Source organism: Solanum dulcamara, chromosome 5 (assembly GCF_947179165.1).
Source record: "Solanum dulcamara chromosome 5, daSolDulc1.2, whole genome shotgun sequence".
NCBI lineage: Eukaryota > Viridiplantae > Streptophyta > Magnoliopsida > Solanales > Solanaceae > Solanum > Solanum dulcamara.
Window position 1 is genome coordinate 41,312,974 of NC_077241.1, and position 12,048 is coordinate 41,325,021.

At 37.9% G+C, this 12,048-nt stretch overlaps 1 protein-coding gene across 1 annotated transcript; it reads right to left on the minus strand.

Moving 5' to 3' along the window:
• Positions 1 to 458: 458 nt before the first annotated feature.
• LOC129889151 (cellulose synthase A catalytic subunit 1 [UDP-forming]) lies at positions 459 to 11,033 on the minus strand. The gene is made up of 14 exons (XM_055964340.1): positions 10,795 to 11,033; positions 9,207 to 9,402; positions 8,920 to 9,101; positions 8,060 to 8,177; positions 7,772 to 7,961; positions 7,169 to 7,435; positions 6,681 to 7,026; positions 5,967 to 6,104; positions 5,759 to 5,884; positions 5,333 to 5,545; positions 4,960 to 5,227; positions 2,283 to 2,479; positions 1,819 to 2,169; positions 459 to 1,349 (listed from the first exon to the last, which is right to left on the minus strand). The coding sequence occupies exons 1-14, from the start codon at positions 10,873 to 10,875 to the stop codon at positions 762 to 764; spliced, it is 3,261 nt and encodes a 1,086-aa protein (XP_055820315.1). The 5' UTR covers positions 10,876 to 11,033; the 3' UTR covers positions 459 to 761.
• Between the last annotated feature and the right edge of the window lie 1,015 nt (positions 11,034 to 12,048).

Consider the following 12,048-nt stretch of genomic DNA (forward strand, 5'->3'; position numbering starts at 1 on the left):
GAGTGTTTGAATTTACTTATTTTAAAGTGATTTTTAAGCTCTTTTTATCACGTTTAATCCTCTAATCATTTCTCTTAGATAAAATAAGAGAAAATAGTCAAATGACTTCCAACCCATTATTGAATTTTTAACTACACATTTATACTTTACGGGGATCTTATTACCCCCCTGAACTATTTAAAATCGAAATTATTACCTCCCTAAATGTCTACGTGGCAAAGTGAGTATATTTCACTCTCTCAAAGAGAGTGAAGATCAAAAATAAATATTAGAACTTTTTTCAATTCGCGTCCCCTAATATTAATTTTATGCACCTAGTAGAAGACTTCCTTCAAAGTACACTTCCAACATGCTTGCATTGTATGCATAGTCGATAATTTTCTTCTGCAGTGCAGTTGAATGGACGAATGCATTGCATGAGAAAGTTTGTCAATGAAAACATATTAACACCTCCAAAGTTAAATCAGAAACATATCATCTCTTTAAGGAAGAGGGTCGAACGATACTGCACCAACGATAACAAAATCAAATTCAAAATTCTCCACATCATAAGTTACAGGGCTTGCATGAACATCTGAGACAGGTAAAAGGTATACAAACAAAAGGCAAAAATCCAATAGAGTTTGATGTCTTTCATGCATCACACTCCTTCTGACTGACAACAGTGGTACAACATGACCATAGGACTCGAGAGCGCCTTAGTTTTCTTATATACAACAAGGGAATGCATTAGCAAATTTTTCTTACCATGAAACTTCTCACTAGCAATTGACGCCACATTGACCTCTTGTAGCAGTCTTTGTAGCGTCTGATGTGAAGGGATCGATGCGCACCCAAAGCAATGAGAATATGGATGCAAGGAGAACAGCCCAGACAATGACAATGGTAGGAGTACGATTCTGACGTCCCAACAAACCTTTGAGGAAAGGGTACAAGTGGACAATGACCCAAATGGCAAAGAACAACTTCCCAAATAGAGGACCCCATGATTGATATCCACTGTTTATGGCATACGAAACACCCGCCACAATTCCTACCAGATTCACAATAAGGATCGCTGTGGGAGGAATAAGCAGAGTCGTCCATTTGAACACATAAAGCTCTGCAAAATCCCCATCCTCATCGTTTGCCTTTGACGTGACTGTAAAGTTGGTATCAATCCCAGCAAGCACTTTCAGTAGACCTTGGAAAACTGCAAACAAGTGAGCCGATGTACCACCAATGACCCAGAACTGTTCATTTCTCCACCAGTCTTCAATACTCACACCACTCCACCTAAGCTCCAATATACCAGTTGCGAAAATGGAAAGGAAGAGAAGAATGAACCACATGCCAGCATAGTTGCTTATCTGCAGGTAATTCAGAATCATTGATAAACATACAGTACTTCAGAAATGTACATACAAGCTAAGGGGATCAAGACCATAACTACGGGCAAGCTTGAGTATAGATATATCTAGAGGGGTGAACAAACAGTCCCATCCAAAGTAAAGAAAACCATTAGACTAAAATCAGAAGAGCAAAATAGTTCTCCGCATGAAGACACAGAATAGAATTTTGACAGGCGCTAAGAGGAGGATAATACGAGGAAGAGGAAACAAAATAGTATTTTCTCTTCTCCTATTTTCAACTTTTTTATTCTTTACACAGATTCCCTTCCCACCACACACCAGGGGATCATTTCAGTGTGAGAAGTTGGTATACCCAGCCCTCTCTAATTGGACAAGTACCGCGTGGAAATCATCCTATTGGTATTCAATGCTTCAATCACCTATTTAAACTTAACAGCATAAAGCAATCTGAATGGAACTTTTTTACCTCAGGAATGATAAATTTCCCCGTCAGAAGACAGATGGCAGGAAGCGTACAGTAAGCAAGCAAAGGTAAAGATGTGATAGGATAGACAATGGTGTTAATATATGCTAATCTCTCCAGAAGTATCAATCTGCCACTGTAGCCATACCATATTGGGCAATGCCTACTCAACAGGATTTCAACAGAACCCAAGGCCCACCGGAGCACCTGGTTTAAACGATCAGAGAGATTGATAGGAGCAGACCCTTTAAATGCTGGCCGGGGAGGCATGCAGTATATGGAATACCATCCTCGTGCATGCATCTTAAAACCAGTCAAAATATCTTCAGTGACAGATCCGTAGATCCACCCAATCTGATAGGAAACCACAAACGCTTAATAAGGGCTTTTGTGCCACAATAAGATCAATACAGCCAAGCAAAATGGACATCTAAGTCATAACAGTATATAACTCAATATTGTTGTACCTCTTTTCCCCATTCAGTCTTGTCCTCATAGCCACAGCTAATAACATGGATTGCTTCTTTCAAAAGAGTTGCAGGATTAGTGGATGGGGGAATGCCTCCTTGTTCCATAAAAGTGGCAGCAATGAACACTGGTGATTGACCAAACCGCTTCTCCAAGCTCTTCTGTGACATAAGCAGCGACTTCTCCTCATCATATCCTGCAAATCCAACGAAAACAGTAAACAAACAACACTGTGTTAAGGGTATTCATACATTTAGCAGCCTCAGCTATGAGACAGGTTGAGAAGTTGGGAGGATTGAAAAAATTGGTGTGTCAAATAATCACAGAACAGTATAAGAGTTGAAAGTTACAATAATCACATTCAGCTAAATTGACTTTTCAAGACATACTGCTGAATGAAGGATCAATGGGGAAATATCATAAAAATGTTATCACAGTTTGCTTCCAGACCTGTCATACATATATATGATAGAACCAAACCTTAAGAGCATGTCTGTAAGACCCCAGAAATTGGAAAGTCCTAAAACGAGGAACAAAGGATGAAATCTCAGGAAAATACAGAAAATTGGCATCAGTGATGACCACGGAAGGCCATCACGGGCCGTGGTGAGCACCACGGACCGTGGTGAGCACCACGGACGGTGGAGATTTAGAGACTCAGACCTGCAGGGAAGGGACCACGGACCGTGGTGAGCACCATGAACCGTAGTGCCCTCCATGGTGACCCCTCCCCTGAAGCCCCAAGAAACTTTTTGAGGCGATGGCCAAGGGTGACCACCACGGGCCGTGGAGCTCTTCATGGACCGTGGTGTGTTTCACTCTGCAGGCCTCCTGTAGGACTTGCACCATGGCCACAGTTCACGGACCGTGATGCCCTCCGCGGACCGTGAAGGTCTCCGTAGAGAAAGTTCAGAGACCCCCTAAAGACTTCCAAAATCTTTTTCCCAAGTCATTTAACACGGGACCCCACCACGAACCGTGGTGAGCACCACGAACCGTGAAGGGTCCCCATGAAGCCCAGTTCAGCCAGATTTAATAGGGGTATGTTGGTCTTTTTCTATGTTTTAATGTTGAAGTGTGATCGTTTTGGGGACTAAATTGACTCTATATAAAGGACCCTGAGCCTTTCCAAACTCATTTCCCTCACTCTCGTTCTAAGATCTCAAAACCCTAACCTCTCTAGTGCTCTCAAAGTCTGTTGATGTTGTATTGACTTATATTGACTCTTATTTACATGACATTGATGATTTTATTAAAGGTCCTTATATGAAGGCATGAAAAGGTTTCAAGGCGTTTTGGTGGGTTGTTTCAAAGATATCTTAATTGATGCATTTCATTACTCTCATACATGAAAGCATCATTTTAAATGATTTGAAGGTTGAAGTGAATATAACCCACCTAGTTCTTTTATGTTCTCAATGAAGTTGAAATGAAAGCTTTGACTCCAAAATGAAAGTTCATGAAAGCAAATGTTTATGATTAAAGAGAGTCTTATGAAATGAAAGAATGATGAAATGATTATAAAATGTTGAATTCCACTTGTGAAAGGTCAATTCTCACTTGTGTGAATCAAATGAAAGGTTTTAATGAGCTATTCCGTCAAATGACGTTTCGTTGACTTAAAGCTATGTAAATGATTATGTTCTTATTATATGAACTATTTCTATGGGATTGACTTAGCACCGAATGGGGCATTGAGGTGCAATTCGGTAAGGGAATCCTAGTAGCAACCCCTTCTCATTAACCATGCGCCAACATAGGAGCCCTTGTAGGCTTAGGCTAATGAATCCACAAATAGTCCTTAAAGTTAAAGTTAAACAAATGAATGAAGTTGACGGAATTCTACCCGACAAGTAGTTTCCCCGTACCAATGTATGGGATTATGTTGGATTTCATGTAATAGCTCACATGGTCTTAAATGTCGGTTACGGTCATTTTCCCACAAAATGAATGTTTCAAATGTGATTCTCATGATTTATTATGCATGCATTACACTATGTCTCATACTACATTAATGTTCAAATGTTTCTTAATGTTCATGCATGCCTACATACTTAGTACATTCAAAGTACTAATGCATACTCTTTTGCCTACATGATATCACCATGTAGGGACTGGCGTTGCTCCACACTCTCTTCCACGTGGCTAGTTGATTGCGTTGAAGGCTACATAATTGGTGAGTTCCCATGTTTTGGGAACATCATCCCCTTTCCTTTTCTAGCTTATGACACATATAGACTCTTGATTACTTTTGATACTTTTCACACTTATTATGAGGGGTGAGCTAGGGACATGTCTTAGCCCCCCCCCGCCAAGTCTTTTTAGTAGAGTTATGCTTGGACATAAATGTATGATGTTAAAGTTTGACTTTTGACTCTTATTCCATGTTATTTCCCTCAGTCCCATTATCCCTTTATTCCCACTTGTTTTTGAATGTCATTACCTATAAAAAGCTAATTGAATGCTAAGAGGCTTGGGTGAGGTACCTCCGGATTCCTCATTCGCCGTGTCACGTCTAAGCCATAGGCTTGGATCGTGACAATGTCAAAGTGTAATACTTCCCAAGTATATCTTAATTGTAATCACTCAGAAGTTAGATGCTTTAAGACGATATTGACTTAAGTAGAATACTTAATTTTACCACAGAGGATGGACCAAGATTTTCCAAGGATATACCTTCTACGCCTTCTTCAATGTCTTCCATATTGAAAATTGGGATAGTAGATTCTGTTCTTTTTACAGCCCTCTTCTTATCAATGTATTTCTTGTTTCCACTCCTTCCCTTCTTCCTTGACCCACCACAACAGCTCTTCACAATGATGTTCGGCTCCAAATCAGCCTCAGTTAAGACAGGATCATACCCGTATAGGGCCTGCCTGTTAAAACAACACCCAGTTCCCACATACATAGGACCCTGAAGACCATCCAACCCTTTCAAGTTTATCTGTGAAACATGAACATAATGAAATGAGCACTCCAACTTAAACATGACCCTGACATACCAGAGGTGGTTGATAAGCAATTTGGGTAATGTGTATGTGACACTTACATCAAAGAACACAATGTTGCGGTTAGCATATCGGTCGTGCAAGTCAATGCCATCAAATCGTTGAGGGAACTGAACATAGCATGTCTTCTTTCCAAGAACAGGATCCATGAGGAAACACATAGCTTCTTTAAGTGCTTTGCTGTTGTTGAAGTAGTGATCACAGTCGACATTTAAAAGATATGCTCCATTGGTAAGAACTGCAGAAACACGAATCTGCAGAAAATTGAAGATATAGCTTAAATAAAATGAAACATCACACGAGAGAATAATATAAGATGGCATAATGAGAGCAACATCATCAGTATGCTATGAGACATTCTGCATCAGCACAATCATGAGGTTTGTATAAAATAGAATTATTCAACTTGATGACATGCTCAATAAAATTGGAATATCTCATTCATATTGTAATTATCAGTTGCCTACCAAAGCATTCATAGCTCCAGCTTTCTTGTGGTGTTGAAAACCTGGTCGCTTTTCACGAGAAACATAAACCAGACGAGGAAGTTCATTTCCATCAGTATCAAGGCCGCCGCTGTGCCCCAAAAAGACCTATAATTCGAAGTAATTAATTAAAAACAGGACAATGTGTACAGTGAATGAACCTACACATAATTAGAAACATAAAGAATACCTGGATCATTCCAGGATGATCCCTAGGGTTATTTCCAGGCCAAGCTGTTCCATCTTGCATCGTCCAACCTTCTTCAGGCATTTTTTGTGCTTTTGCAACAAGAGCATTGATTCGTATTTTAAATTCTTCATATTCCCTCTGCAAAGTCATAATTGTAAGATTATTATAATTATTTGATTGGTAAAATGTTTATTGCAGAGAAAAGGGAATTTCAGCAGTATTATCGACATATAAATCTAGCAACGGAGAGGCCTGAGCTTTCCCAACTCGCAGAACTTTGCAAATGATCTATGTAAATCACTGTACAGCTAACCAATAAACTTTCAGGCTAAAGTAATCTCCACACCTACTTATACTGTAAACATTGATTCGTTAAGGGATCTTAGACTTTCAGCCTTTCACAATCCTATCAAAAATAATAGAGTTCAACTAATGGAGCATTTGGTGAATAACAATCAACTACCATCAAAAAGAAGTGTTATTTATAAGACATGATGCCTAGTCGCCTACATACCAACTAAGTTGCATGGACTCTTCACTTTCGATGCCGCACCCATGTCGGATTCTCCAAAAATACGCTACTTTTGGAGAATCAACACACACCGGTTGACATTTTCGAAGAGTCCAAGCAACATAGCATACCAATACAATCAATTAAATGATATGCACAAAGTCCCCATTGCTAAATTCAACACATTGACGTTTCCTTTGTACCTTCATTGCCCTGCGCTCTTTCACAAAAGAAGGCTGAACCTTGTCCTTCAAATAATCTATCTTTTGAGCAAAATAAAATTCAGGGGCCCGAGGCTCAATGCTGAACTTCTTGCAGAAGGGAACCCATTTCCTTGCAAACTCTGCAGTCTCAGAAAGGGATTCAAACGTTAGCATTGCTGAACCATCATCTGACACATAGCATGAGACCTTGTCCACAGGATAATCAACAGCAAGGATGGACAACACTGTGTTTGCAGTAATGAGAGGAGGTTCTTTCAAAGGATCCACTGTACTGACAAAGACATCAACAGGTGCAAGCTGGGAAGGCTCCCCTTCTCTATCATGTCTGAGAAAGTGAGGAAAAGACTTTCAAGACTGAAACTAGACAACGGGATTCAAAACGTAGTATTTATCCTAAAAGGAAGTGAAATATTTGAAACCTTCCATTAATCAAACAATTTATCCCTGAGAGTTTCATAGCAACTAACCTCAAAGCTAGCCTGTCAAGGTATGTCTCACGATTGATTGGTGACCATTTGGGAAACTGATCAAGAAGCCAGGACAAGGCAAACCAGACCTCACAAATAACTGATACTAGCCACAGAGGATATGCATCATTCACTGGATGAGTTAGACGGTATTGCATGAAAAATCCCAAGATGATCAACCGCAAAATGATTACAACCCGATATGGGGTAAGGTGGGATGAAGGAATAGGCACCACACGGCTCATAGGTTGGCGAGCATCATCAGCCCTGTCAAAGAGAAAACCAGTATCATAGTTATGAATTATATTTTCTTGCAGCATCCTGAATAAGGATGAAACAACGGGAAAACAGTATTACAAAACCAAGAAAGATTGACAAATAAAGAGAAACAGTTCCAGGACAATACAAAGGAAATTCATTTCCCAAACTAAGTACTACAAATTTTAGCAGTGATGGTGAGACGGACATCATAACAGTTCCAGTTTGCAGTGAGATGGATATCAGTGCTGGAGTTCTTAGAGGAAGGAGCGAAACTTTGATCCAGTCATCTATAATATATCGATGTTCCCTAAATATTTTTCATTTATTCAATAAGATGCTTACATTTGTAGCTCTTCTCCATTTGATCCTGTCCCTTCAATATCTCCGCCTTTCCCTTCTGCATATCTGTTTGTCGAATGCACCAGATTTCTCTCCTGTTTCAGTTTCCAACCCTCTACTCTCTCCTTCCAGTCAACACTTCCAAGCCCGTAAGAATTCAAGTCCTTTGAGGGGTCCACAATTCTGACAGGAACTGCAAAAGTATGAAATTATCAGAAGTTTAGAGGACGACCAAAGTGTTTTAATACACTATTTCAGTCAACTAAAGAATATATTCAAGTAGGCCCGTACCGGGCTGTCTTGGATCAACATAAGACAGGGATGCATGCTTGTCTCCAGGGCCCAAGGGTCCTGACATACTTCTTACAGATTGTGTATCAGTTGTTGCACTAGGAAAATCACCAGAAACCTAAGACCAGCAGAAAGACACCTTTTCTTTAGAAAAAAACAATGTGCCGGGGACTATGTTTAGAAGAGTTCAGTACACTTGCCAGAAAAATAAAAAAAAGTAGTATCTTGCCAATAGGTAAGGATTTTTCCAAAAATCCACCATTTTGGTGAATAAATTATCAAATAAACATATTAGGTCAGTTCATTCACCATATATAACACCATTTGCTTCAAATCTGGTTTTCAAGGTCAAAGCATATAAGCAGTAAAATCACCCAGTGGACAAAATTGTTATGCAGAACACAGCCAATCCAATTGAAACGGGGGCCGTTTCAATTTTCATCCATCAGCGGTAAACCACAGTCAGATGTTCAAAAGTTTTGATTTCGAAAATAATCAGAAAGACAAGCAGGACAGTCAAGCATCAAAATTTGTAGAGATTGTTGTAAAGTTTAGTGCAAGGAAAAGGACTTAAAATAATGCTTAGGTTTTGCTTCATGGGACACTCAATAATTAAGGACCCAAGACCATGTCTGATTGGCTAAATAAGTAATTATTTTAATAGTACATTAAAAATTAATTCATTTGAAGCAACAATCATTCAAAACTGAGTTTCCTGCAGAAAATCCAATCAACTACACTTCACTCCCAAATAAGGATGCAAAGCAAGGACCTCCTAGGGGGTTCTTGTACAACAGATTAATGAAACAAAAACACAGCCAAAGCAACAACAATGACAATATAAGCACATTATCACTCACTGGCTGGCCATTTGTAAGAAGAGGGATCGGTTGCTGAGATTCGTGTCTAGAGGATGAAGAGAGACCAGCATCATCACCATGCCATTGCTGTCTGGCCTTGCTGTTTCCTTGGGCATAATTGAACTCATTGTCGATGTCATCAACATCTTCCTCGTCATCATCTCCATCTACTCGTGGACTCCCTAATACATTGACCAAGCAATGATTTAGTTTCAAAAGTTCAGTTTAGAAGCAAAAATGAAAGCGCAAGGAACCAAAAAAGCAACAGAAAAAGATAATGAACTCACCCTTGAACCTCTTGTATCTGGTCTTGCATTGTGGACACGATTGATTTCCATCTTTACGCTCGTACTCATAACAAGCCCGGCAAACAGGAAAGGCACACTCATTACAAGCGATGAATACATCACCACTAGCATTCAACCCAACAGTATCACCACAAATTTGGCATATTTGACTATTGAGAGGCTTCAAGGGTTTCGGCTGCACCAAAATGTCCGCTTAAATTAACAGGAATTTCGATTAACCAATAGATACACGCAAACCTACTTCAGCTTCAGTCTAATAAACTAGAAGCAGAAGGGTCATCTATTCATTTGGATGGAGGGTACTGGAAACTAATAATTAGTATATTCAAACCATTTCAAGAAGGCCTCCCAAAGTGAATGAACTCTAATAACTCCGTTTAAAGGTGATTATCTTTTTGCTTTTTACATCAAAAAATTTCACCAATTTATAGTTGTCCATTAAAGTAATTCTGAAGAAAAAGCATCTCAGTTCATCCAAAAAGGAAATGATTACTCGAAATGTGATATGTGGGATCTTAAACCAAATATATAGACTTAAATTTTAATCGACATTCTTGTGCCAAACATATAAGGAAAAATCAAAGAAATATTCACAATCCATACTCTCTTGAATTAATATGTGGATCTAAAATGAAGTCCCCGAATTGAACATGCCTATCTTTCTCCTAAAGCAGACATCAATTACTAGGATAACACAAGAGGCAAAACCGCTGAAATTTGATGTAACAAAAAGTACATTTTCAAAGAACTTTCTGTAACGAATTAACATCAAGTTTGTGTATGTTGAAGACTGAAAAAGTCCCACATCCACTGTTAATGAGATTGTAATCTCTTTATAAAGCTTAGACAATCCTCCTCTCTTTAAGGGTGTGTGTTTAGCCCACGAGTTAATTTTACATGGTATCAACGCAGGATACCATTTTACAAGATGTTGGGCCCCCAAATTATATTTGCCCATGCACTAGATGTCCAACCTTGGGCTTGAGGTGGGAAGTGGGGTGTTGAAGAGTGAAAAGTACCAAATGTGCAACCCTGGGCGTGAGGTGGGAGGTGGGGTGTTGAAGAGTGAAAAGGCCCTCATGAAAGGGGAAAAAACAACTTGTCATTTATAGAGAACTCAAATCTTGATACGCCCATTTCAAAAATAAAAACAAGTCAAATCTTGATACCACAGCATAAAAATCAAATCCAAAATGAAAAGTAATACACTGAAGCATATCAAGGAATCAAAATTAACATGAATAAACTTCCAAATTCTATGGGAAAATCCAGTAAATAATGGAACACTTTGAAGTCCAAATTGATAAAAAGATCAAAACTTTATCAGAAATGTGAACAAGAGACTGTGAGCAGGTCAGATCTAAAACCCAACAGTGAGACAAATTCAGAAGCCAAAATGGTCCAAAAGAAAACTAAATTGAGGTTGAGATTGATGAAAATATTGGAACTTAATCAGAAATCTCAGTAAAATCCAGATAGGATTGATCAGAAATTTAACCAATCAGATCTAAAACAGCTCTATTGAATTAAGAACAAAAAAACAGAATTGAGAATTGAAGAATGATACCCCACTATCAGAATCATGTCGAATCCGAACTAACTCATTGCGCTTGTGAGATCCAGCTACCATTCCAGCACTTGCCTCCATTTCTTTTCCTCAAGAAACAGAGGATATCACACAGCTTAATCAATTTTCTGCTGCTTCTTTGATGTTAGAAAGATCAAAAAGGGGTTATGCCAATGTGAAGCAACGGTGCATTTCCTCAACTGACCATCACTCCTATGCTACTCTCTTTTTATCATTTCTTTCGGAGATTTACTCTTATTAATTATTATTAAATTAAAATACACTATTAGGAATTTTAACTGGCTTCACCGGTTACCAGGAGAGATAGCTAAGACAGCTGGCTGCATTCTAACACTCCTTTTTGTTTTCGCATTTTTACTGCACCCTCGCTCCTTTCTTTTTTTTCTCTATATCGTACTCCTCTGTTTCAACTCGTGTGCGTGTTTTTACTTGATACAGAATTTAAAAAATTATATAATTTTGATAGTCCGGATAAAATTAAAGTTATTCATGAATCATCTTTTGTATAATTTATATAATATTGATAGATAAATAGAAAATAAATTATTTATTTATAAAAATAATATATTATTTGATTGACGATTTAGAAGTCCGCATAATATATATATATATATATATAAAGATTATTAGGAAATATATGTATTATTTTATAGATAATAAAATATGAAATAATTAATACATGTATAACTAATATATGAATAATAAATATTTTCATAAAGTAATACCTAGATTTACTCATAATTAATTTCTATATCGCTAATACCCCATAACTCTAACGTTTGATTTTTTGGTTCAGTTTTATCAAACCTCGATTCAGTTCTTCAGTTTTAATTTTGAAAAAGTGAGCATCAAACACCCAACCAATTAGTTCTTGATTTGATTTGGTTCGTTATTTTTAAAATATTTTTTGGTACAAATAAAAAATAAATTGAGGACAAAATCAAAATATAATACACTTAAAAATTTACAATCATATTAAATGATAATGTGTCTACCATGGAGTGCTTATTGTGCTGAAAAGATCATATTTGTCTTTGTGAAGAACACTGTGACTCCAACTGCTATTCAATAAAACATGGACGAAAACAACTTCCTTTGATGCACCGAAGTATCAAGACCCTTACATCGAATACCAAATCGCAAAAATCAAAATTTTGAAAAAAAAATGAAATCGAACCAAAAGGCCGAAGAGGAAAAATTGAAATAGTTTGGTTCGATTTTTTAATTTTCTGT